Below are 27,959 nucleotides of genomic sequence, written 5' to 3' on the forward strand. Positions count from 1 at the left end.
GCACTTGGATAACTACATTAGCACGACTAGTTTGTTGACAGTTTGAACTTAAACCTGGGACCTTTAGTCTAACTCATTTTAACAGCGACAGCTCCTCACACTCAAACCTGCAAAATCCTAGAAAAAAAAAATCGGAAGTTGAAGGGACAGTCACTTTGCTCATAACATTAAGACCAGACTAGGAAATAAATTAAAAAAAAAAAAAAAAAAACATTATTGTGAATAGCCTATATTGTGCTAAAAAAAATAGAAATAATTTAAATTTGTTATTTCTTGTCTGCGGCAGAATCACTCAAAATCAAAATAGTCATCACTGATTTCCAAATCTGGATGACATTTCTGGGAGTTTTTCAGTGCTACTTCTCTGGCTCAACTGTCTATTAATATACTTAATTTTAACTTCAGATCAAGTTCAAAATGGCCATCATTTATTAAAGAAAATGACTCCCCTACTAGCCTGCTTCACACTTATTTAAAGTCTACTAAAACTACCACTGGACTTCTTAAAATACAACTTTATCTACTGAACAAAATAAATAATAATAAATAGGCTACATACATAAATACACAGAAATAATTAAAAATGTGCTCTGCCTGCACTGAGCTGCATTTCTGATCATTTATTTTGATCATAGATCAGTGTACTTGTGCAGGTTTGTGTAAAATTGAAAGATTTTTCTTTTAAACTTTAAATGAAATGACTATCTGTGTGTGAAAGTCTCAGAAGGCCAGAGCAACCGAGCTGGGTTGCTATGCATAGAATGTTATGTCGCTACTTGGCAGCCGTCTCCAGGGGAAACCGGCACTTTTTTTTCAGCACTCGACGAGGGCGGACGCGTTTGACGAGAGCAGAAAGACGACGATTTTCGACGATTTTTCGACGATTTTCGACGATTTTTCGACGATTTTCTCATCTACACACACCAAGAGCAGCAATCCCGTAGGAAAACTTCGTCAGGAACCGGCAACATGGACGACCGAGAGGTGAGGAGGTTCGAGCAGCGGCTGTTTTAAACAATAACAAGTATTGGAGGCTGGAATACTTGTTATTGTTTAAAATTGTTTGTTCGAGCGCTTGAAGTTCTAGCGCTGCCGAGACTGCTTGCGATTTACAGCGCTCCGTGAAAACCCCGCCAAAGCTCGAGCCCGTGCGGGTTTTTGACCTCAGTGTCCCGTGATAACCCAGCCTGAACCAGTTTCACATGCAGCGAGTGCTTTTATTTATCAAAATACTTTAATATAACTTTTATTTTTTAGAAATTTTAACTTCCACCACAAAGCGCCTGCCCTGCGGGCTGATATTTGGCCTTTTGGATAGCTGTGTTAATATTTTTCTCCTTTTTCCGTCCCCAGTCTATATTGTTTGAACCATTCTTCCAAGTGTTTCCAATATATTTAAAAAATGTAATAAATTTTCCAAAAAGAAATGAAAATGTTTGTTTAGTACCCTTGTAGAGAAGAAGTCAAAATGTCCTGGTCTTGTGTCTATGGTGACTTGGATTGTAGCCTATCAGACAAATATTGTGTCAAAAATAATAAAAGGAAAGAGGTGTTATTTAAATTTGTAGCCTACACCGAATGAATCCTGTAAGACTCACTGTGGAAAGGTTTATATGTATATGTAAAAATGTTTATCAGAAAAATAAATGAAATTGTCATGTTTTAGAGAATGATATTTTTTATTTATTTTGAGATTAACTGTGGACAAAAATGTTTGCTTTTTGGTAAATTCCATGTACATAAAGTGAAATGAACTTGTAGTAACCAAACTTGGCCTTATTTCTGATTGATATTAACCTTGATTAGCCTACAATTCTCTAGTGAATCTGAAAAATAGAAAAGCAACAATTACCCAAACAGTGTAAAAATTACTGACTAATGTTACTTGATTATCAGTCTTTGTCACTTTATTTGTGTATTCTGTCTCCACATTTGTATGATTTTGCTTTTATGAAATGTAAAGGGCTTCTTGCACTTTTTTTTTTTTTTTTTTTTTACCAATACATAAATAAATAAATAAATCCCTTTATACCACAAATGAATTGCCTAGTACTTTGGCTCCTCTTTTTGTTCTTTAATCATGTTTGTATTTTTTTGTTTTGATAACTTCTTTGATTTGTGAGGAAGAAATCGTTGGCAGATGTTATTCCATTTCCTTCATGAATACAAAGAACTGAGGTTTTATATTTGTAAATTTGCATTTGTGAATGCCGAATCTGGCAAGTAAAATTAATAAGGAAAATACATTATCATCTTTGTTACTATAAACATAGAAACCAAATAGCCTATAATGTTTCTACAGAAAACAGTGAAGTCTCTCAAAATGTTAACTATAAAATGATTAATATCTTTCCACAGCCCATATGAAAATTTACAAGACTATAAAATTAAAAAATGTTTATTTATGTAATATTTATTTATTTAGAAAACCTCTGCATCACGTTTAAATCAATTCAATAGCACGGACCAAACGGTGTGAAGAAACAAGTGATGAAGTCTAATTTCATCCTGTTGTGTTTGGGGTCAGATAACAGCACAGAGTGCAGAAAGGCTGGGATTTTTCAGATTTCCATTTGAAAAGAGCAGACTTGCTCCTTTAACTACAACCTTAAACAAGCAGTTAGCCCGAGCAGCTGTAGATGGCGCTGTTTAGAGTTTGACTCATCAAAGACCCAGCCTGTGCAATATGGAAACTTGAAATATTTTACCCAGCTAGGCATAAACTCAGCTGCACACACATCTACGCACACACACACAACAATGTTTGCACCATTTTCACACAGTATATCCCCCAAAAGGCTGGACATATTTCATTTCACTGCTCAGTCTTTCTTCCTGGACTTGAAATGAAGAAAGGACAAGAAGCTGTGTTTGAATTCTTTGCTTCAACAGAACATAACTAGCAGATGAGCTAAGTTGTTCAAGAGAAGCTATCCGCTGTTTGTTTTAGGTGGTTCTCAACAAATGAGCAACAATTATGAATTAGATGGTTGATAAGGTGATGATGAACATAAAATGTGGACAAGCTCCCGATCTCCCTCCTGCTTTAGCTGTCCTTAACTTGCACACTACAGTTTACTTTAACCAAGATCAGTGATTAAATAATGTGACTCTAACATGTGTCTTATGAATTATACTTAATTTTTCTCAGCCCACTAGAATGCCTATTACAAACTATTCAAAAGTAATTGAAACATGTTGGCCTGTTTCAGGGCCTGGGAAGTGTTAAATGAAATATGTTGGAAAAAGGGGGGCTTTCAGCTGAGGTTCTGCAAACGGAGCCTAAATAAAAACATTCATTTTTATTAAAGTTGTGTTTTCTCAAACAGTCACAGCAGGGATAAGACAGGAAATAACATGAACATCACTTCTACAATGATAAACAAGCGGTCAGTGCTGCCTCTGCTGGCCAAAAGCCTGTACTGCACTATTGGTGGCTGTGGTTCAGTGTTGAATCTCTGTAGGCCTTGGTCAGGGGGTCACATGTGATCAGTGTGATATTGATGTTGAGGATTATCGATTATTGATGATGTCATTTTCCTGTGCAGTCTGTCTCTCAGCTTTGGGAGCTTGCACCAACATGTTGGATGTCCTGTTGTCTTCTCTTTCAGACTCCTGCTGAGCGCGCCTCACCTCCTCCTACTCCTCCTCCAGCATCCTCCACTCTGACCGAGGAGCCTCACCGTCTCTCTCCCCTCTCTCCCTCCCTGTCTCCCTCCCTCTCTCCCTCTGCTCCCTCCTTCTCTCCTCTCACTCCCCTCTCTCCCCTGTCTCCCCTCTCTCCCTCTGCTCCCTCCTTCTCTCCTCTCACTCCCCTCTCTCCCCTGTCTCCCCTCTCTCCCTCTGCTCCCTCCTTCTCTCCCCGCTTCCCCCACTCTCCCCTCTCTCCCTCTGCTCCCTCCTTCTCTCCCCGCTTCCCTCACTCTCCCCTCTCTCCCTCTGCTCCCTCCTTCTCTCCCCGCTTCCCCCACTCTCCCCTCTCTCCCTTCTCTCCCTTCTCTCCCTCCTTCTCTCCCTCCTCTCCCTCCCTCTCTCCCACCATTGCTTCTACTAACTGTGTTTCTTTCTCCACAGATCTGAACGGAGGGGACATCAACAGAGAGACCAGTGTCATCAACAGGTAGGACAGGATGAAGGCTGGTTAAGGCCAATGCAGTTCATTTGAAAATCAGCCTGAACATGTTACTGGGTGCCAACACAATATATAATATTAATATTATTATTATTATTATTAATAAGGATTCCTGAGACGGAGGCCATCGGAGCAGATGTGCCCGTTGTGATCCCTGGCACTGAAGAAGGTAGATTTAACAGCAGATATGTAGATTTACTGTCCATCTGCCACTGTTAAACTGTGTTCTCATTAGCTCCTGTTTATGTGTCTCTCCTCAGATGTCCCCTCGGAGTCACATTCATCTGGATCTCTGCGGAGGTATCCCTTTTTTCAGCATGAATGGGGTCACTCATACGGTTGTGGAACCTGTTGATAGCTGTGGTGCTTTGAGATAGGATCCATGTTTTCCTGCCTTTGAGTTCTTTTTTGTTTTATGATCACATCCCTGCCGGAGAATGTCTCTGTCTTGCCCGTCACCTGTCTTGGTCTTTTCTCTCCCTTCTTCTCCATCTCATAGGTCAAAGAAAGCACATAGAAAACGCTCTCGCAAATCCAGCGTCGATGGCGAGAGCAGGAAACGTCAGAAGAAGACGGAGCTGGGGTATGTGACAGAAATCACACTGTTGTCCTGACTCTGCCATGGGCAATCTCTTCCTTTGATGTAGGATCGTTGTCTGGGTGGAAAGTGTGCTTTAATGTCTTAATCAAAAAGTGCTGTTACTTTGCTGATGTTATACTTAAGTAGAAACAAAAACTCCTGCTATAAAAAAAAACGACTTGATTAAAATGAAAAACAAAGCTAATTTAAAATGTACTCTAAAGCTAATTTAAAACATTGATAAATATGGTCTTTCCCAAGCAGCTCTAAAAGGATCAGAGTTGAAGATTCTTTTATTAGGATTTTTTCTGAATTACAAATTAAAGTGCACAAATGAAGTAAAATCAAATCACTCCTCTGTTTTTTGCTGACTGACTGTTCACTGTGAATATTGACAGTTTGTCTATTTGAAGTGTCCCTGATACTTATGGAGTGCTACAAAACTGATATTCTCTAATGGGTTTGATTTAAAATATATTAAAGCTCAGTGCTTAAAAAAATGTGCTTAGCAAAACTTCTTGACTTTGAAACAAACTGTCATGAAAAGGAAAAAGTGTTAAGTGTTGTCATGTCTTGTCTCGTGATTTCCTGTTTTATTTTGAAATCCCACTTCCCTCTTGTGTCAGGTAACTTGTTCTTCCTATTGTGTTCCCCTGGTTGATTGTCTTTCCCCGCCCTGATTGTTTCCACCTGTTCTCCATTACCTTGTGTGTGCGTGTATATATAGTCAGCGTTTTCCCTTGTCCTGTGCCAGTTTGTCTTGTGCCGTCTGCCAAGTAAACCACGCCATTCTAGTCTTGTTTGCCACAGTTTGCCTTGCCATTTTGCCACAGCTTTTTGTTGATACTTTGTCTAGTTATTTCCTTTGTTTTCTTGACCATGCTACAGTGAGTATTTCTGTTGATACTTTTGTCTAGATTTTTAGTTGTTACTTTTGCATTATATTTCCTCCTAGTAGAGTGTTGAATTCCTCCTAGTTGAGTGATTTTGGTTTTGTTTTGTCCTCCTTGCGAGTGAGTATTTGTGTTGTTACTTTTGCCCAAATAAATACTATTTTCATTCAGAACTTTTGTCTGGAGTCGTGCACTTGGGTTCTCGTTTTTGCTCGGTCTTGTCAGTACAGGTGCCAGTTTGTACTGACACAAACACAAATACTCACTCGCAAGGAGGACAAAACAAAACCAAAATCACTCAACTAGGAGGAATTCAACACTCTACTAGGAGGATATATAATGCAAAAGTAACAACTAAAAATCTAGACAAAAGTATCAACAGAAATACTCACTGTAGCGTGGTCAAGAAAACAAAGGAAATAACTAGACAAAGTATCAACAAAAAGCTGTGGCAAAATGGCAAGGCAAACAAGACTAGAATGGCGTGGTTTACTTGGCAGACGGCACAAGACAAACTGGCACAGGACAAGGGAAAACGCTGACTATATATACGCACACACAAGGTAATGGGGAACAGGTGGAAACAATCAGGGCGGGGAAAGACAATCAACCAGGGGAACACAATAGGAAGAACAAGTTACCTGACACAAGAGGGAAGTGGGATTTCAAAATAAAACAGGAAATCACGAGACAAGACATGACAACACTTAACACTTTTTCCTTTTCATGACACAAACAGTATTATCTTGTGGGTTTATTCAAGCAGCTTGGTCTACAGAACACATTCTTACAATTTTTAAAAAAAAATTTTTTAAATTTTTTTTCCTGACTTGAATTTCCTCCCAGGTTCCCAAATGCTGGGAACACCTGCTTCATGAATGCCACCCTGCAGGGTCTTTACAGCATCCCAGACTTTTGCAGGGATGTCATGAGGCAGGAGGCCCTCTGGGGTCCCGGGACAGACAGCATCCTGCCGCTGCAGAGGTGCAGGACACTAAGAGATCTTTACCCCACACAGCAGACTGCCTGTTGACGGAGTGATTCCTTGCTTTATTGAATGTTCCCTTGATGATTATACTAAGCAATAAATGCCAACTCTCTCCATTTCCTTTTGTGAAGGTACATTGGTGAGCTGTACCGAGCACGGCAGGGTCAGTGGGACTCCAAAGGGAAGAAGAAGCTCCTGCGGTCGGTCAAGAGCAGCTTGGCCGTTTACAACGAGGAGTACAATTATGGCTCTCAGCAGGTACTAGAATTAGTCAAGCGTTTATGGTTATTGTTTAGCATAGTATTTGTGTGTTAACAGATTTTAATGGCTTGTTGATTCCTCACAGGACGCTCATGAGTTTTTGATGCTCCTCTTGATGGGACTGAAGATGGAGAGCGAGGCCATGTTCACAACACCAGGATACACCTGTCCCACTGCACGGTTTGACTTTAAAATTCAGTGTGTCCGTGCCTGTGCCAGGTAACTTCACAGTATAATACATTCACTATATATTCACACTGTTAATCACAGATTAAAATATTAAACCACAAAGTACATTGATTATCATTGACAATATACAGAAGTGATGTGACTGTTAAAATGTTTTGTTTTTAAAGCTGTGGGGACAAAGTGTACCAAGAGGAGGAGCACAACAACCTCTCTCTGGACGTCAGCTCCTCCCTGGAGGACAGCCTCAAACTCTTCTTCGAGGTCAGTGTACAGAGAATTTGTTCTCTTTAAATTCATGACGTCAACATACAGTATTTTGCTTGTTTTCTGTGCATAGCGATGTACTGACTGTGGTTTGTTCCTCAGCCATCAGAGCTGGAGTGCACCTGCCAGAAGTGCCTCGGCCACCAGGCCACTGTAACCAGGAGTTTCCTCACTCTGCCCCGGTTAGTCTGCCCACAGCCTCTGTGATGCTGTCAAGTGTTGCCTGTCCTTCTAAGTTCAGGGTTTGCTCAAGTGCGGTTTCTCCACCTTTCAACAGCGTGCTGGTGCTTCACATGAAGCGCTTTAGCTACGACGGGCGACAGATGAGGAGGCTGGGTGATGCTGTCACCATCCCACCTTTGCTGACTCTGGCAACTCCCAACAAAGAATCCATCTCAGACACGGGTAAATGACATTGTGTCTTGTTGGAGAATGGCTAACCTTCTTAGAAATACCAACTTTTGTTTCTAAGTTTCAAAGTTAAACAAGGCTTTGTGGTGTATTTCTCAGCATCAGCTGATCAGCTGGAGAGCTCAGGCGACAGACAGAGGTCACAGCTGGGAGTGTCTGTGGTGAGAGAGGAATAGGGAGAGAGAAGAGAAACAAAATAAACTGATGAGAGACAAAAGTGTTTTCATTGAGCTGTTGAGTTAATATGTACTGTGTAGTTACACATGAATAGTACTTTAAGTACCTTATTAAAACATTTATCATGTTTCCTCATTAAAGGATCAGAGTTGTCAGAGCACCTATCGCCTCTCTGGAGTCGTCTCTCATGTTGGGAAGAGAATTGACTCCGGTAATTAATGCCACATACATCAGACATCAATATAGATCTGGGGTACAGTCACACATAACAACAAAAGTGCCACATAAACGCTTGGCTTCATTGCATTTTCTGTGTCTCACAGGTCACTACATCAGTGACATTGTGGAAGAGGGAGAATGGCTCAACCTCAATGATGCCATTATGACGAAGACGGACGAGGCCACAGTGCTGCAAGAGTGCCAGGGGACAGCATATATCCTCTTTTATGTCCTCGGGTAAGGCTTTTGACCCCAGTGATTACAAGAAGAAGCGGCCTCTTTGAGCCTTCTAGCAAACTGAGAACTGAGTTAAAACTGTGTTTCCTTTTTCTCATGTTCCTGCAGGGGAGCAGGGGTGGGGGACCATGCTGCCCTGTAGGAGCCGCTTGCACCAGCCAGCGAATATTTCCTGGTGCAGAGGTGAGTCCACCGACCAGTGCTTTACCATATTTCCAGTTAAATGCTGATAAATGAGAGTTTTCAGGCTGGGTCTCACCAACAGTTCATTTGACCTAGATTAAATCATAGTTTACCATGAAATTCTGTTGCACCAAACTTTAAAACTGGTTTAAAATGAAGAAGGATTAAATTTAGACCTATGTTTAAACTTCAGTTTACGTTTTACTCTCTTTTTCTTAAAAATCTTTAGTTTCTCAAGACAAACAAAGAATGGTATTGCACCATATAACACTGCATTAATTTATGTTATGATTGACTAAAGACTGATATAAAGTTAAAAGTGCTCCAAGTGGGAGGAAAAGTCTCAAATTAAAAGACATAATTAAAATAAACCAGCATATTTGGACAACCTTTATTCAACTCTGAGATATGGCCCTTAAAGTTTAGACATTCATCAATATGAACACACAGGAATTTGCTGGACTTCACTTCTTCAGTTACCCAGCCGTTTATGTATGTCTTAATCACATTTAAAGATAATTTGTTGCATTTGAGTTTCCAGTTTACCACAATGTCAACATTATGTAAACATTACTATGCACATTAGTATGAATATGCTGTAATTTTCCTGTGCAGTCTGCCTCTCAGCTGAAACAGCTCATGTCAACATGTCAGATGTCTGACCCAGTTCACCTGTTCTCCTCTCTTTCAGGTTCCTGTTGAAAGCTCCGCACAGCCTCGTCCATCTTCATCAACTCAGACAAAGAGATACTTTCTTCACCACCTCTCTCACTTCTTTCTCTTCTTTTGCTCCCCAGTTACCCCCACTGGGGAGCAAAAGAAGAGAATATAGCACCATCTCTTCCTACTCCTTTTCCTATGTGTCTCCTACAGCCCTTCCTCCTTTTTCTCCTCTTCCTCTCCCACCATGTCTTCATCCTCCACTAACCTTGTTTCTTCTTCCACAGATTCAGACAGAGGAGACGTCATCCGAGAGACCAGCACCATCAACAGGTACAACAGGATGAAAGCTAATTAGGGCTGATTTAGCTCATTTGCGTGTATTTAGTTGATTCAGTGTATTTAGTGAATGAAAGTGGTTCCTTCCTGCATAATTTGGGAGATAAATGACATTTTTACCACAAACATTAGACATCAGTATGGATCTGGGACGCATACACACATGAAAACAAAAATGCCACATAAAGCCATGCCGTCATTTCATTTTCTGTGTCTCACAGGCCCCTACATCAGTGACACTATGGAAGACCACAGCAGAGAATGGCTCACCCACAACAACACCATTACTGTGAAGATGGAGGCCACAGTCCTGCAAGAGTGCCAAGAGACAGCATTTATCCTGTTTTATGTCCTTGGGTAAGGCTTTTTAATCCATTGACTACAAGAGGAATCAGTGCCTTTGAGCCTTCTAGCAAACTGAGCACTGTCTTATTGTGTTTTTTTTTGTCCCATATTCCTGAAGGGGAGCAGATGAGAGGGACCATGCAGCCAGGCACTCCAGAACTCCTCAGAGCTGCTCCATCCTGCTCCACACCTGACGACCCACGCTGAGCTTTTTAAAGGCCATGATGAGACCCTGTGCCGCCTGCAGGGCCTCAAAAACTGGGCCTCCAAAACCAAGCTGGTGCAGCACATCCACCTCCTGCTGCAGAGGGAGGCGAGGAAGTACAAAAAAGCAGAGTGTTCCTCCAAAGACTGCAGCACCTCACTGACCCCGAGTAAGAAGTAGGCTTTGATTTCATTTGGGCTTAAATATATAAAATTCACATGAGATTATGTATTTACTTGATATGAACACAGGATCAGCATAAGAATAAAGGGTGATTTTTACAATGGCTCACAAATGCTGCTTGTGAACCTCTTTCAGGTCAAATGGAGGACACACAGGGCGCCATCCTCGCCTGCAGCCTCATCGCCACCGAGGTCATGACTTATACAAAGCCCTCTGTGAGCTTCGCCGGCGGCACGAGGAGCGGAGACGACACTCTGTTCCGCATTCAGCCAACCCTGCTGGAGCTGCGTCTGCCTAGGGAGCACAGGAAGAGGAGGGAGGATTCCTCTGCACTGAAGAGGTGAGCTGCCCTGCAAATTAACACTCAAACTGAGACGATATGGAGCTGCTCACAGAAATTGTAATGCAACATATTTCAAGTTGTGTGTATGTACTTATTTACCCTAAAGTTGGGTTCAGGCAGGATTTTCAAGTTCATAATTGACACTTCATCATGCCTTTAGCTTTAAAATTTTAAAACTGAACTCCTCGTCTGTGGTGCTGTGTAAACTGTAACTTTAGTGAAACACAAACCATTCATAAAACACCGCAGATGTATTGTTGTGATATGAAAACAAAAACATCAGTTTATTAGTAGAAGACATGAAGAGACAAACAGTCTGGGAACAAATTAGATCTGAACTTTTTTGTTGTTGTTGTTTTATTTCAGGTTGTTGCCATGGCAATGGAGCAAAAAAAGGAGATGAAGAAGAGGAAGACAAAGAAGAAGTTTATCTCTTGGCTCTGTGGCCTGCCCATATGTCCATATTGTCACGGCACACCATCCCCCTGTTGAATTTGTATCTGAATATTTTGATTGATTTCTTTCTTTATTGATTTCTTTCTTTATTGGTAGTTTATTGATTGATTTCTTTCTTTATTGGTAGTTTACTGATTGATTTCTTTCTTTATTGGTAGTTTATTGATTAATTTCTTTGTCATGGGTCAGTCTTGCGTCTGGCAGGCTGATCTTCATCCCTCTGTTCAGACCTTAGCGTCTTGCAAGGTCGGCAAGCCCTGGTTGCGTCTGGCGCCTTGGCTTGAGGCAGCAGTACTCTGCGCCTGGCGGTACTGTCTGCCTGATAGTGTAAATAGTGTAAATAGTGTACATTTTGTAAATAGTTTATTTGTTGTTGTAGGGCCCACTAAGACCAATTTTGTTAGGTGGTCTCATCCTCTGGTCACTAATACAAAAAGTTTCCTGGGGTTGTTGCCATGACAATACTTGGATTCCTGTTTTCTTTCTTGTTTTGTATTACTTCAATAAAACTGTTTCATTTTCTCACTATACTGTTTCTTCAGTCTCTCATTCTGTAGTTTATAGTCTCCATTTGATAAGTTTGATTAGCAGGAGGTTCACACTTCAACCAGGTTCCTTTTGGACTGTTTTCTCTTGTGATGAACCCAAAATGAGTTTACGAATGTTCATCAGTTCATGTTTATTGTCATATACTTGATAACCATATTATATATATATTTTTTTATTTTACTTGCACAGTTGCTGGAGTAATTGCAATCCCATTTCACTGCTGCTGCACATGTACAATCATGCATGTGACAAATAAACCTCTTGAATCTTGAATCATTACAAGTGACCTAGTGCAATTCTTTGTTTCAGAGTCAGCTCAACTTTACAAAATAAGTGAAACAAGGGCAAGTAAGTGTGTAATAGTCAATACATTCAAAGAAGAAAAAATAAGTGAGAATAATAAAGATGAAAGTCACCTCCAATAGTGGTTATCATGTAATACTGATGATGTAATTTTAGTGACAACACCAAGCAGGTATGTAGTGTGATACTGATGAGCATGTGTACACACACACACACACACACAAATAAAATACAGTAGAAAACAATAAAGTTTGCCAACTAGCACTCTGATCACTATTTTGTATTTTATATCCATATATTATTTTGTATAGTCTACTGTAGTCTATTTATCAATTTTCACTGTTTGTTTTTAGTGAAAACATGCCAGACATTTTGCATTTCTTCAAATTCAACCACACCCACCATGAACACTAATGTTAATTTTAATACTAATACTAATATTTATACTACTACTGCCTCTACTTCTAGCCTACCACTGCTGATAATAATGATAATAACAATAACATTTAAATAAGACAATAATAATACAATAAAGGTAAATATGAAGGTACACACATTCACAAACAAGCAAAAAACAAAACGTTTTATTCCTTGGGAGTCCCACTTACAACAGTGTGTACAGCTGGTTGATGTTGGTGTTACTCATTATACATGTTTCCCCTCTTACCACCTCCACTGCCACCACCAGTCCCAATGTTTTGTGTCTGTATGGGAGAACAAGGAGAGAGAAAGAAAAAAAATTCTGATATAAAACAATAATCCAGTAAGTAAATACAGAAATATGTAAATATGCCTGTATTGTTAAATTAACAGGATGTTATCATTCATGCATGTGGCACTGGTCAAATGCATCCTGTTGTAGTTTGAAATGAGTGCGAAATTTCATTAAAGACTGATTTATTATTATTTTTGTGAGCAGTTATTCTTTCTACTGAAATTTATTCTTTGAGAGAGTTGAGCCAGCAAGAGATGTGGGTAGAACTTTTCAGATTTACAGTTTTGTAAAATTATTTGGTGATAGAGAAATTAGTAATGTTTTTTTGTTTGTTTGTTTGTTTGGGTGGGAGAGCTACTTGTGTGGTGTGAGAAATGGGGGGACATTTTATTTTGACAGTCCAATTGAGGAAGTGACAGTTTGGGTCGTCAAGTTACCCGCTGTATAAACAAATAAATTTTCCACTTTTCAGTTTCCTGTATTAAAACCCTTAATGGTTTAGCACACAGTATCAATGTGACAACAAAACACCATAAATAAGGATTCAGAATAAGTAGAAGTAGAAAACGAAAATAAAACAGTCCTGTCACATAATCATGACCAAATCCTAAACAGGGTTTCTTCTTTTTTAAAAACATGATAGAATAGAGGCTTTTATTTTTAGGTAAAGTCGACTGTCTTCCGGTGTTGTTGCTAAATGTTGTGTTGACAAGCCGAGTGAGCAGTAAAACCCATGAACATCAGCCACCAGTTCACTGTCAACCTTCATGCAAGACAACCACGACACTTACCTGTGACGCATTATCAGGTAAAATACAACACAGAGTACTCACTTAGTTAATTAGTTTAACACGTAGCGTCGTTAGTTAGTGCTAAATCACCTGTGTTGTTGATGTGGAGACGCTTGGATTACGTTAGCTAACTTGCCGTCAGCTAAAGTTAGCAACTAACGGGCGACAACACAACATCTCCGGCGATGTGTGGTTTGCTGTATGAAGCCAAGGCCGCTGTGTGTTAAACATGAACATGCCAAGACATGAAACTGTTGGATTTTTTTCCACATTTATTTCCATCTCTACAGTGCTGACCGAAGAGATTATCGTTAGCTGGGTTAGCTCCTCAAAATTATGCCTCCTGTTACTTTCACATTTACCAACATCATTTATCAGTTGGGGTTAGTTTGATCGCGGTAATTTAAAACTCCAGAAAATGATTATAATAAAAATTGTCACCCAAATTTATGTCAGTTACTTTATTTTTGTTTGTTGACTATCTAAGTACCCCTTTAAATAAATCATAACCTGCCCCACTTAGACCCTCGTTTACATCAAAGTTGTTGTGGGAATCATATTTTTCCCCAAACGAACTGAACTGGACTGGTTTACACACTGATACAGGTGTGGTTATGTTTGGTGAGGGCCCTAAAGCACAGAGAAGTTTTTTGAAGATTATAAACGGCATGTTGTAGTTCCTCAGTGTCATCCAAAATAGCTAAAAGTGTACAGGACATTGAAACATGTTTATCCACTTGTCCCCATTAAATTAGGGAAGGTTATTAAATAAGATGCAAAAAATACCTAAATACCCTAAAGATAGTAGGAGGATTAAGATTAGTGTTGTTTGCTCAGTTGTATGCGTGCTGACACTGTGCATCACCTGTTTGCCTCGGTGCTGTCCAGGTGGGGACATAATGGAAGAGAATGAGGAGCAGTCGGACGCCCAGAAGTCTGATACCAGTGTGAAGGAGGGAAACGATGAGACAGAAAGCTTCAGGTTGGTCTCTACATCCGTCACCACAAATTCACCGGGCTGTATTCTGGTGAATGTGGGTTGTCTGAATAATGTCATAGCTTTTATGCTGTATCTGGTGTGAACCTTCGCCCATAAGCCAATCAGCATTAAGATTAAGCAAGCCAGATTTCTGGGTGGATTTTGTCGTTTGCTCTCTCTCTATACAATAATTTCTACAACGAAAAGCTTTGAGTTCTAAAGATTCTTTATGGTCTAATGCATAAGTTATGTTCCACTGAACAGCCGTTACCTAATGTAACCACAAGGCTTTTCTGAAAGCATAATCACTTGTCCCTGTAGGTTTGAATGGCCTCAGAGAGTAAACACAGCGCAGTGTCTGCCGGGGTAGAAATCTGGTAGGATTCAGACTGGTGGATTAGGTTGCCCAACAGCACACTAATACGGATTAGAAGGAAAAAAGAGTCTCGGGAAAGTGAAATCCTGTGCGTGGTGATGTGTGAATGTGCATTCTGTGTATGTGTGTAAGTGTGTGTGTGTGTGTGTGTGTGTGCGAGTGTGCACTTGTGCAAGGGCTGCGGGCTCCGGCATTTTTATTTTTATGCGTGTCAACGTGTTAACCAATTTTTTAATAAGCCTGAGGCTGTGCATTATACAATGTGATTACAGTGACATTTACTACACAAAGAAGAGTTTCTTGTAGACAAATTAAGCAATTTCCTAATCGTGCCTAATCAGTCCCGCGCCAGAGCCGCAAAATCCCTCTGCTGGTACTTTCCTCATTTCACTCAGTGGTTTTGATTCTATGGAAGCCAGCGTTACTTTGGATTGCGGCTCTTTTCTGTACATTTCTCTCCATCCAAACTATCTTGATATTGTCAAATTCGGGGTATTTTTTATTTTATTGTGGTACTTCTGGACGCCAGATTTTCTGCATAGAAAGTTATTCACTCTGCTGATGATCTTGGATCTTTTAGCAAAAACATTTGGCTCTCATAATTTTGCACTGCAACTCTTGGACTACCAGGAAGAGAAGTGTTTTAAGCTCCCAGTGCCAGTGTGGTCATTTGACTTTGCTCACTTGACATTCCGGCTAAAGCTGTCCAGAGCAGCCATCACTCTTTGAGCCAAAATGGATGAAATCCGCCGGCTGTTTGGCACCATGGGGCGCGTCCGCTCCGACAGCCTCGCCAGCGATACCTCCCAGTCAACGGGCAACAAGCAGGTGCTGCGCCAGCGGCTCAACCAGTTGATAACCTGCGTGGATGACTTAGACCCCAAGGACAGGCTGCATGAAAAAGTCTCCAAGACTTTGGACAATGCCTTCATCATCTGTGGCAAGAAGGCCAACAAGCCTAAGAGGGACAGTTTCAGGTGGAGAATCATGCAGTGTAGCCTCTTCCCTTTTCTACTACTGTGTTTTTTCAGGTGGAGAGATAGACCTCTTGCTTCTGCAGGAACAATCTTCTTATTCATGTCTGTTCTTTGCACTCTTTTGCCCTTGTCCTCAAGATGCAGTCATGATTTTTCTCTTGTGGGCTGAATGAACCAGCTAATCAAAGATGCTGCTGATTCTGATTGAGACTTTCAGGAAAACAGCCTTTTTCAATGTCCATCATTCATGTTTCTGTCATGGCTGAGCGCAGCTAATACAGCATTTATGGGTGTTTTGAGTCATAGTAAAATGATGACTGGTCTCTTTATGGGTGTTAATAGTAGCCTGATTAGTTTGTGGTAATAGCACAGTGCTTACACTGTGTAACAGCTCTAGATCCTAGTCTTTCGCCGTTGCCACACTAAATGAAGCTCATTGTTTCTAAAGCATCAAGTATTGTGGGAAAATTCCTCCAAGTAGAGAGATGCCACTGAATGTTTTTCCACTTAATATTATTAACTTTTGAGCTGTATTTTTACACTTAATTGCTTGTTTAGTATCTGAACATGGCGCCAGAAGTTCATCTTTTTATACAGTCTGATGTGTGAATGACAGTACACTGTGTTTTCCTCCTTTTTGCCCCCTTGTCTGCAGGCTACACATGGTCACATGGAATGTAGCTACAGCCGATCCTCCTGAGGATGTCACCTCTCTTCTCCATCTGAACTCCCCCAAGAGCCCGGACCTCTATGTCATCGGGTAGGTGGAGCAAACTGGGTTTATTGGTGAAGTAACTAATTTATTTATACAAGTGGGTACTTTGTGGATTGACTTGAGCATTAAAAATCAAAGTGTGTGTGTGTCAGCCTCCAGGAGGTGTACTCCGGCCCACTGAGGTTCATGTCAGACATGGCGTTTGATGACCCGTGGAGTCATCTGTTCATGTCCACGTTAGCACCGCTGGGATACATCAAGGTACAAAGCAACCTCTACTTCTTCAGCATGAGTTAGAAAAGATTCACACTCTTCAACTTTCTTTCTTTTTGTGGTAGAAATAGTGCTGCCTTAATCACATTTTGTGCTGCTGATGAAAGTGGGTCATTTGAGGCAATAGCAAACAGTGGTTAACGTCCAACTTTCAAACACATATCAGAAACTCCCACAACACAGCTAGTGTGCTCCATACTGACTTTTATGATCAGAGAAGTTGCATTTTCATTCCACTGAAATCGCACCTAGTCTATCAGCTGCGTATATACCCTAAAACCACACCTCTTCTTAGTTGTGATTTGTCAGTTCACCAAAAATCATGTCATATGGATTATCAAGAGCACATTGATCCAAAGTACCATAATACCATGTTTATTTTATGTGTTTTTATGTATTATGTATGGTTTAAGGTTGAATATGGGTTTTGAGGTGGTAAAGCAATGCACAAAGTGTCCACATGAAGGAGTTGCATAGCATGTACAGTGAGTATGTGTTTGTTCTCTTCAGGTGTCATCCATCAGAATGCAGGGTTTGTTGCTGCTCTTCTTCTCCAAAGTGGACCATGTCCCCTTCATCAGAGACATCCAGGCCACATACACACGCACAGGCATTTTCCATTACTGGGTGAGAACCACAGGGCAGGCCCAAACACACATTTGAATAGAGGTTGAATGGTATGTGTCGAACAGCATTCTCTTGTTATCCCAAATTGACCTTACTGAGAACTGATTGTTGATGTCACCTACATCAGGTGTACAGCAGGTGACATCATCTGGCACCAAAGATCAGCCAGTAGCAGGTGACAATTTGAGCGGTTGTCTGCCTTATCCATTAAATATTAGGCATTTACAGATTTAAGTTTGTTTTTTAGTTACTCTTAAATGTTTCAGAGCTCAAATCTGTATCAGCTGTGAAAACACATTGTCATTGCAGTGCTGAAAAAGTATGAATAAACTTATTGTATAATGCAGAATAGTTAAACAACTTGCTATTCCTGTTTCTCTCCTCTTCCCTCCCTCTTTCTCTCTGTCAGGGTAATAAAGGTGGCGTGTCTATTCGTCTGTCTTTCTATGGCCACATGCTCTGTTTCCTCAACTGTCACCTGGCAGCTCACATGAAGTATGCCACAGAGCGAGTCGATGAGTTTGAGTACATCCTGGACATGCAGACCTTCGACTCTAGAAAGGCTCCAGGAATCCTTGACCACAGGTCAGCAGATACACTGAATACAATATTTTCCCAGTGAGGGTCTTGAATGTTTCCTGTTATCACACTTCTGGGAACCAGAGCTCATCAGTTGAAGGAAATTCATAGCTGGATCAACATTATTTCTATTTACAAGCCGTCACTGAGCAACTAGCACTGGATGTTTGCTACTTCTGCACAGTGTCAGTTGTCTGTTTTCCCCTACTTAAATGTATATGAGCTGTAAATTCATGTTTTCTTCATGTTCTCAAATACTTCTAATTTGTTATATATTGCATATATTTCACTTTTCCCCCACACTTTTACTTTTTAAATACCTACATATTTGTATACTCATTTTCTAGTCATTTGAATGTTTTACTGCTGCTTTTTTGCAAAGCCCAGTAATGCTGTAATTTCTATTTTTCCATAGCTTCCATTCATTTGTTCCTAAAATTTTCTTAACATGTTGATATGCATGTGCATATGCATGTGTGTATGTATAATTCCCACTTGTGCAGCTTAATGCCTCTCATTTCTTCTGTTTGTGTTTATCCTATCCTATTTTATTCTTTTCTGTTTTCTGTCAATATTTGCTGCTGAAATGACCAAATGTTCTCAGATGAATCATTAGTTTCATCTTAATGTCTTCTTTCTACAACACAGGAAGTTCAGTCATCCATGCCTTGCTGGACTGTTCAATTTCAGCACATAACATCAAGGCTTTATCCTTGTGAGCTGATATTTATTCACATTCCTCCACACATTTTTTTGTTTATCCATCAACTTTTCCATCTCTCTCTCCCTTTCTCCTTTTTCCTCTTCCTCCCCCCGTCCCTGTCTTGGCCCAGGCTCATCTTCTGGTTTGGGGATCTCAATTTCCGCATCGAGGACCACGGCATGCACTTTGTGCGCTCCTGCATCAACAACACCACCTACAACCTGCTCTGGAGCAAAGACCAGGTATGACTTTTAAAGACCTCCATACTGTATCACAGAGCCTTCAAAAGACACGTTAACACCTCCAATTCCTGTTCGAATGCAAGTCCTGACTGCCAGTACAACACAGATTTGTGCATATTGTAAACACGATAAAACTAGTCGCTTCAGTTCATCAGTGTGAAGTGTGTTTTGTTATTGAGGTAACCGAATATGTGTGTTATGATTCTCAGTTGACCATGATGAAGAAGAAAGAGCCGCTGCTCCAGGAGTTTGAGGAGGGAGCTCTGGACTTTCAGCCCACATACAAGTTTGACTTAAACTCTGATACTTATGACAGCAGGTAACTATTGTCAGGTAACAAGCAGTACAACAGTCACACTTACACACGGACAAATACGACACCATCAGTCTCTGTCTTCCTATATTATTCATAATCATATCTTTCAGTCACTCTGTCCAAACTCTATTTCCTAATACTTTTATTTATTTTTAGATATTGAATCTATGCATCTTTTCAACTTCACAGGCCCTACAGGACATGGTTGGCCTTTAAGTAAGAGTTCAAACACATTCTGTCTCCACATCTCCCTTAATATGTGACACGTCATCCCCTTTTTTAATTCGCCTAACTCCACCACGCTGTGGCCATACACACTACTGTTAATAAAATGGTAAAATTAGTATCCGCTTTTGTACGCAGTATATCAACTTATACTCTAAACCATAAGCATTCACATGCCCAATGAAACAGAGTTGTCTCTATCTCCAGCATACTGCACATAAAAAAGCTGGTACTAACAGTCTTTGCAAGACAATTGTCAGATTGTCTCTGCAATGAAAAGGTTGAAATGTTTGTTTTTCCTCTAAAACACTGTCCGGGCCCACAGAACGAAACAGGCTTTTGATTCTGTTTTGAGGGCAGATACTGTTGCTGTCAATCAGCAAAGTATCAGTTGTCCATATTAACCATCATGTAACCTATGTAATCTCATCCCTCTACGTGGATATCTTGATTACATAAGCTAGTGGTGGAGCAGCTGCTACATAACAGCTAACATGCATGGTCATAAATAGAAGCTTTGGCAATACAGGATCTATGAGAGTGGTTGATTCACTGTATGTGTTAGTTGGTTCTGGATTATAATTGGAGACCACCCAGTCAGTGGTTACCACCTTTGACATTATGGAGATTCGTCACTGATAACAGCTAACAATATATAAAAATGTGCAAAATTTCCTTTGAATTTTTTGCACATTTTTCTTCATATTGTCTTTATTTACTGCACATAAAACCTTTCTAAAATAAAGTTATCTATGGGAAAATAAGTTGATCTATGGGAGATGAGTAGTGGAAACCAAATAAGAGAATCAGATAAAAGAGAGATTTTTTTTTTTCATTTTTATCATAGAGGAAAAGAATTAAAAGTAACATTACAGATATTACAGTTTAAATATGGCCTGACTCAGATTAAAAACTGTTTTGTAGCAGGTTCCTCTTCTGCAGCACATTAAAGACAATGTCATGTGACAATACAAAATTAAAAAAACAACAATGTATAGTCTTATTTTCAACCTTTTTCACAGCACCTATTTTGACATGAAACAGTGAGGTGAACCCAGCTGTTACTAATGATATTAATTAAGGTTCTGCTCCATTTAAGAGAGCCTTTCCAGTGAGCCGGCCAGCAAAACACCAGGACCCTGGCTACGAACACAACCTTATTTAATGTCATCAGTAACACCTGTGTTTACCCTCCTGTTTCATGTCTAAATGGCTGCTGTGAAAAAGGTTTAGCGGTTAAATGATTTTCTTTGTGGTGAGGGACCAAAGTGGGAGACAGTAAGATATTGTTGAAAGATTGACTGCATGTAGATATGTTTCTGAGACGGTACGGGTGAGATATGGTCTGATCTTGTTATTATAAACCTACAGGTTCGTGCAGAGCTTCTTTGTTAAATTATGAATGTGATTTTGATAGCTGAGATGTGAATCAAGGTATTTGTAGGTTTCTATGATAGTGTTCAATTTGAAAAATGAATGGGGTCAGGCAAAGATATAGATTTTTTTTTTTAGGGGAATGGATTAAAACTACAGAAGACACTGTGAGGGATGGTGAAGAGACGGAAATTAAAGAGACAGTAGTGGGAAAAGCCCTCTACAAATGAAATTATTATTACCTTCATTATTATAAAGCTAAATAAACTTGCATATTTAAAGTCTAGTAGGAAAGAATCAGATAACCTAAAAACACCAAATAATATTAAATATAATTTGAAAACAAAACAATAAATGAAAGTGAGTCTTACAATGTCATTTGAAGATACATAATTCTTTTGGGATGCTGTTCCACCGCATAGAATCAGAATCAGATCAGAATCAGAAAAAACTTTATTTATCCCAAGATGGGCAATTCAGTTTGACAGTCCTCCGACTCGCATAAAATATAATAAATAGAATCATAAATAGCAGTAAAAAAGTAGATACCGAAACACATTAGCAATATAACACACACATTCAACTCACATTTTCATTTACATCCATTTAGAGGCCAGAGAGAAGGCATAATCACCTTTTAGATGTAACCTCACCTATAGAGTCATCAGCATCTGCTCTTGCTTTGAGGACCTAAGGGATCTGGCAGGGTTATCAGCACTCAGTAATTCAGAAAGGCACTCTGGGGCTAGACTATTATGTTGAGTTTTGTATGTGATCAGCAGAATTTTGACCATCAATAATATGCAGTGTGCTTTTGGATGTTGTTAAGAACTTTTGTCCTGATCTGACCATGGCAATATTTCTCAGCTGCAGAAAGCAACTGTGGGGCAAAAAAACATGAATTTGTAGGGCCAAATTTCATGTTGAACACCAATGTGCCAGCCCACATAAATGGCATTCTGTGAGAGTTTTATTAGCCACTTATTGTTTAAATGTTCTTTCAGAAAATTCTGCATCCTTAGAAGAATAGGATCTGTGAAGATACATTGAATCTTTCTAAAAGTTGAAGGTTAAAATATGGTCAAATAGATATACATTTTGGATAGCTTCACAAAATTCCATATTTGTTAATCCAAAAATTCCTCTTGAACTTCAAACCTGAAGGTCTAACACTTGTACAGACCCCTACGTAGCCTTAATAAAGCTTAAATGAAAAACCATCTGGTGCATGAGCTGTGATGGCAACAGAGAAAGGAATTTAACAGGTGTTGGACTAATGGGATGAGAGAAGTGCAAATCAAAATGGCATGAAAGAGGAGGTGTGGCCAACCATGAGGGATAGGTTGATGGAATTAGGGAGAGAAAGCATATGAGAGTCAGGCAAAAATATTCATTATTCCCAACATTATGCTATCTATACTGTAGCATTCCCTTTGTTTCTCCACCCCTGTCTCTCTCGTGGTATACTACAGTACAGTGTTGTTTCTCCAAACTGTTGTCTTTGTTTATGCATGTTATTTCAATAGTACTGCAGGTCTTGACAATGATTAGATCTGTGGTTAGACTCCTTATTTTACTGTCTCATCTTCTCATTGTCATCCACTCCCAGTCATATACCTCTTATTAGCCTCCAAGCAGAGTAAATGTTCTTCCCCTAGCTAAATCCTCCTCTTCCTGCTCTCTGTTCCTCCACCATCTCCGACCATCTGTTCAGCGGTAAGAAGCGTAAGCCGGCCTGGACGGACAGGATCTTGTGGCGGATGAGGCCCAGGACCTCTCCCCGTAAAGAAGATGATGAAGACGAGGACCCTGAGTTAGCTGAGAAGAATGCTAAGCAGCAGGAAGAGGATGAAGAGTATCCTTTGAAGATCTGCCAGGACATGTACACCAGCAACATGGAGTACAGCATCAGTGACCACAAGCCTGTTGTAGGCACCTTCACCTTGGAGGTAAGATACTAGAGCGCGGTCCCTTGTGTAATAATCGCTGTGTTCTCTTGAATGTTGAGAATATAATTCACCATTCAATCTTTTGCTTTTGCTCTTTATTCTGTTTTTACAGCCATGGTTTTAGGATTAGATGGGTTGATATTGGCTTTTTATTAAAAATAGGGTATCAGCCAGTCCTTGTCATCCACTTCCAATATAATACCCCTTATTTGGTTTTATATTGATCGTTGAACTGATCTGTATCCTGTGTTTCCCCAAGGGTGATAACCTAAAATCTTTGCTGTTAGCAGCTTAGATTCAAAATTTCACTCCATGTTGATCTTCAAAAAACACACATCAGTCAAATCCTGCTTGGTTTATCCTTTATAACTATCCTACTCCCCTCCCTCCAGCTTAGGAAGATGTACACAAGTCCTCTGGTGCGCCTGCAGCCGGAGGGCGATTGGAGTGCTGACATTGACGCCATGGTTCTGTACAGCCCATTGCAGCCCTTCCCCTCCAGTACTTGGGACTGGATTGGACTCTATAAGGTTGGATGAACAACAGCTGGATAATAATGGCAATTTGAATATGACATTTCAGCGGTCGGAGTCTTGAATGTATGAATACATTTCAGGTTGGCTTCACCAGCATGTCAGACTACATTACATACACCTGGGTCAAAGATGACGAAGTTTCCCTCAATGATGAACTCATACAGGTAACAGCTCGTGTGCCCATGCCCTTAGGTGGCTAAGCCTGATAAGCCTCACTACATGTCCCTGCTGTGTGCAACTCCACAAATCAGTTGCTGGACACTTTTTAATTTTCTTTGGCTGAAGAGTCAACATTTGATTTTGTTGAGCATCAGCAGTGCCTCATTTCCTTGTTTGCCATTGCAAAAACAAAACAAAAAAAAAAAAAAAACAGTGCTGTGGAACTTTGGGGTTACATCATGCATCAGCGGCCAGCCATGCAGAAGCCATAATACATATCCTGACTAGTGCTGAAAAAAAATTGGCACCACAATTATCATGAAGAATAATGGTGCAATATGCAAGTTTTTGGCTTTGGGGCAGAAAGCATATTATTAGTCCTGCCCTCCTCCCCCTGTTTTGGTCAAGTTCTCACCGCATCACTTGTCACTAGATCATCTAGATGAGCTGTCAGCATCTAGCCTGAGGATGAGGTAACCAGCTACTGTAAAGCCACCATAGGTAGAGGTTGAGGTTGAGGAACAGATGGACTTGATAAAGATCACACGCTGATTGAAACGTTATTTTAATAATAAAGGTCTAATATGGAGTACTGGTGTGCAGGCTCTATGTCTTTTCCGAGGAACAGATGGAGAACACAGTCAGTTTATAGTAAAACACCAATGCTGGTATTCATACTGTTTTTGAACTGGTCTGCTGCATGTCAGGTTTCACCTCTTACTATTTTCCTTGTAATGATTTTCTTGCTCTTTGGGTGCAAGCCTCATCTTGATAGCTACAACCCAAAACAAAATGAATTGATAATATTGTATTTTTCTTTTCCTGTAGGTATATGTCAGTAAGGAGGAGATCCCTGTGCTGGGAGGAGAATGCGTGCTGTGTTACTACAGTAGTACACTGGAGTGCATTATTGGAATCAGTGAACCATTCAAGGTGAGTATGAAAGACAGAATAGTTTAGCCACCAAAACCTTTCTTCTCTCATGTAGTATCAGATATTATGATTATGTTATTACAGATTTTACTTTTCAGTTAAACAAATCCCTGTGTTAAGCGCAACAGTACTGCCAAAATAAAAGAATTAATCCACAAGCCTGTGTTTTAGGTCCACGAGTCCAAGGTAGCTATTGAGGAGGGGTTGGTGCCTGCAAAAATCAATGGACTTGACAAGACCACAGCCACTTAAGACCCTCAGGATCAGAAGTCCTAGATGTGTTGAGATATAGAGGTGGATCCACTTGGGCCCGCATCTCCCGGACCACAAGGCTTGTAGTAACTGTGGTTGTGATGTTTCCTAACCTGCCAGTGGCAGCCACTAAAGGAGCAGATTAGGAAATGCTGTGTGTTTATGCTGTTACAGATCCCCACTGACCTCCTCTGACCTGACAGCTCCAATGCAACTGGTGCAGCTATGGGCTACTCAGACTTACAGGGCCCGTGCACTTCTGTTTAAAGAGTGAACTCTCGGGTCCACAGGTTCTCTGTACACAGATCAAGCATAGTTTAAAGTCAGGTTGAAATCAAATCAGATAACATCTTACTCAGACACTATTTATAATTTTGTTTTAGTGAGTTCAAAATCCTTCAACCAGAGGGGAGAACGGGTAGATTGAGATGGGCTCGGATACTGAGGTGTACAGAGGGAAAACATTGGGATAGACTCTGATAAAGATTAGGTATGTAGGATGTGTACTGGTATGAAAGTTTGTGCGATCAGGGAGAAATATGTGACTTGAGTGAAGGAAGCTTTCCTCACAGGAAAAAAAAAAAAAAATCAAAACTGTTTTAACAAAATTCCAGGTTTTCATGCTCCGATTGCTGTCCCGCCAACCTTGTTTAGTGTGGTTGAGTGAAACCTTCGAATTCTAGCTCTCAGTTTTGTTCATTTGGCAAGGTGAAAACGACCAAATTATGACACTCACCTCACAGCTGCTTTTTTGTTTGGCGTGAGAGTGCAAGCATTTTACTGAAATTCGGAATACCTTTATTTTAGCCACATTTGGTTGAAATAAGTGTGTTGAAATAAGCCCCCTAAAATGTCACCCTAAACATGTTACAGCTATAAATGCATGTAAAAATACAGTTTCTGAAGAAACTGTATTTTTATTTTTATAATGCTTATAGCCAAAGTGGAAACAATCAGATTTTATTCTTTAGACACTTTACCTGGGTCGCCATGAGAATTTGTTCACAGATGTTTTATTTGTTATTTGGCAATTGGAGACAAACTGAGCCAATGAAGAGTTGTAACTGGGTGGAGTAATTCATACAGGTCAAAAGACAAGCAAGCTAAACTGTCTCTGCTGTGTAAAATGTATAAATTAACCCAGAACATTTGAACACTCATTCTTTAAAATGCTAAAATAATTTTATCAATAAGATGCTGATTAAAACTGGAATGGCTTGGCACCTGATTTTAATCAGCTGCAAACCATGAGTCTGTAAATGGAGGCATGGTCAGAGCATGAAAACCTGAGAGGTGCTATTTTAGGAGTAACTCACCCAAAATGAAAATGAAGCTATCTGCTGGCATGGGTATCAGTTGCAGTTCCCATTGTAGTTCATTGGACGGCCGAACACACACAGTTTTAGCCTCTTCACTCTCCATCTCTGCCTTCCCTCAAAGTGCTGTATCTTCACCCTGCCAGTGCTCTGGTTGTACCCAGTGACATATTACCAGGGTGACTTTTCAAGGAACTGAAAGGATCCTTCAGCCCATTGCGGTACTGGATTTTCCTAACCAATTTTAATCCCATTGTTGACAGATTACTGACACTTTTTAGTGTTTTTCCCTAAACACAAAAAATACCTGAAGCTATGTTTTGACCCTGGCCCCTGTGGTCAAACTGCAGACATTCGTCAAAATGTTGCTCATCCATGGGGAAAGTTCCTGCTGTTGACCCTTGGATTATTCCAAAAAAGAGTAAAGAGTCTGTGGAGAAATTTAGTGACCATTTTGCTTTCTTTGGGAGCTGTGAAAAGACAAACCTATAAACTTTAGTAGTTTGAGAGCGGGCTGAGATCCAATTGTGAGAGCTAACTCTCTATTTGATTTTCCAACTAATTTCAATTGAGTTTTGACTGATAGCGAGGCGATGGCAGTAGAAAATGGTTGAACTTCATTTTAAGGTGAACTATTCCTTTTTAAAACAATAGATGATATGATCCACCCTATCCTTTACAAATCATTACACTCAATATGGATTAAAATACAGATTTTTCAGTCTTGCACCAACTAGGCTTATCTGTGTACTGTCAAGAAAACCAAACCCAATGAGTCACGTTACTGAAGGATGTTTATAGAATCTGGATCTATATGGTTCAAAACTTATTTTTGTGAGTTCACATTAAAAATGAATGAATAAATCAAAATACACTGGGCACGCACTTCTTTGTTAACCAAATGGCTTCTTTAACTGGCTTGTGCTTTATGCAACTCTTTTTATTTTGTGTTATATAGCTATGCTGACATAGTTAAACACCACCTGAAATGGTATAAGCTCCTTTCCTGAAAAAAATATTTGAAGTCTTTTAAACCAGTGTTTTTGTGTTTTTCATGTTTACAGTGGTAGTCTTTTGTAACAGCTGATTTTATCCCCAGATGTTTACCATTAATCCGTATGTCTTTGGGCTGAAATCTTGAGGACATTATGTACTGTAAGGAAATATTAAATCCAGTCTCGCTCTTACTTAAGCATATTTAAATTGAATTTTGTAACGGTAAATTGTACTGTAAATGGGCTCTAAAGGACATTTAAGAGAAGATTTTTCAGTTGTTCACATTAACTTCAGTTTTTCCTCATGGACTTGAAAATCTTACTAATTTGTACTTTTTTACAGTGCAGATTAACAGCTTGCAGTTTCATTCAAAGCAACAGCATTGTGCTCTTTTTTAACATCAGTCATTCCATTTTATCACTAATCGTTTCACAGCAAAATAGAGAGGTAAATAAATATTGCACTGTTTTATTGTTGTCATTGGATATAAATTAAGTATTTATAGATTTGACTTAAGTGTTGGTTATATGATGGTTATTTGTCATGTTATCAGTCTCTGTTGGGAAAATATAGACATGTATTTTTTAGGAAAGAAGCTGGATTCAGTAAGTGCCTTTCAAATGACTGTGGCTTTACATTTTATCTACTTTGCTGCTCAGTTCTGATGCAATGTGTATCACCAGTATTCATCGGATTATTATCATAAGAAGACATGATGCTTAGCGCCTCCTCAGTGGGGTCGGCTTGATTTCAGTTGTTTCTCTTCAGTTTCAGCCTTCAGCCGTGTGAAGGCCGGTTCGAATGTCATTGTTATTGACTTGCTGGAGTCGCTCAAGTATGTTAATATTATGTAGTTTGCTTAAAGTCAGTTTATATATTCTGTTAAGGGTGATTTTATTTCATCAAGTAGCAGTGGATATGAAGTGCTGCAATGTACTGTAACAAAACCACAACAAATTTATAGCTTTGCATAAACAAATATTAAATAATTCTCACTTTTGGTCTTTGT

General features: G+C 39.8%; 2 protein-coding genes across 3 annotated transcripts; both read left to right on the top strand.

The window, feature by feature from the left end:
• The first annotated feature begins 969 nt into the window (after window positions 1-969).
• On the top strand, window positions 970-9,673 carry LOC115370495 (ubiquitin carboxyl-terminal hydrolase 37-like). Its single transcript, XM_030067523.1, has 16 exons — window positions 970-984; window positions 3,612-3,684; window positions 4,075-4,120; window positions 4,240-4,301; window positions 4,393-4,432; window positions 4,632-4,715; window positions 6,452-6,589; window positions 6,725-6,851; window positions 6,940-7,073; window positions 7,211-7,304; window positions 7,410-7,489; window positions 7,585-7,712; window positions 8,037-8,106; window positions 8,219-8,351; window positions 8,460-8,534; window positions 9,226-9,673. The coding sequence occupies exons 1-13, from the start codon at window positions 970-972 to the stop codon at window positions 8,099-8,101; spliced, it is 1,086 nt and encodes a 361-aa protein (XP_029923383.1). The 3' UTR covers window positions 8,102-8,106; window positions 8,219-8,351; window positions 8,460-8,534; window positions 9,226-9,673.
• Window positions 9,674-13,341: 3,668 nt separating this feature from the next.
• Window positions 13,342-27,950, top strand: inpp5ka (inositol polyphosphate-5-phosphatase Ka). Of its 2 annotated transcripts, XM_030066760.1 has the most exons (14): window positions 13,342-13,440; window positions 14,312-14,405; window positions 16,411-16,515; window positions 16,623-16,731; window positions 17,254-17,370; window positions 17,780-17,955; window positions 18,783-18,894; window positions 19,104-19,213; window positions 19,400-19,426; window positions 22,524-22,758; window positions 23,151-23,288; window positions 23,375-23,458; window positions 24,282-24,386; window positions 24,558-27,950. In XM_030066760.1, exons 2-14 carry the CDS (start codon window positions 14,323-14,325, stop codon window positions 24,636-24,638), a joined length of 1,482 nt encoding a protein of 493 aa, XP_029922620.1. In that variant the 5' UTR covers window positions 13,342-13,440; window positions 14,312-14,322; the 3' UTR covers window positions 24,639-27,950. The 2 variants fall into 2 exon arrangements, with proteins under 2 accessions (XP_029922620.1, XP_029922621.1); XM_030066761.1 differs by lacking the exon at window positions 19,400-19,426.
• The last annotated feature ends 9 nt before the right edge of the window (window positions 27,951-27,959 follow it).

The sequence above is a fragment of the Myripristis murdjan genome, chromosome 13 (assembly GCF_902150065.1).
Source record: "Myripristis murdjan chromosome 13, fMyrMur1.1, whole genome shotgun sequence".
In the NCBI taxonomy this organism is placed as follows: Eukaryota; Metazoa; Chordata; class Actinopteri; order Holocentriformes; family Holocentridae; genus Myripristis; species Myripristis murdjan.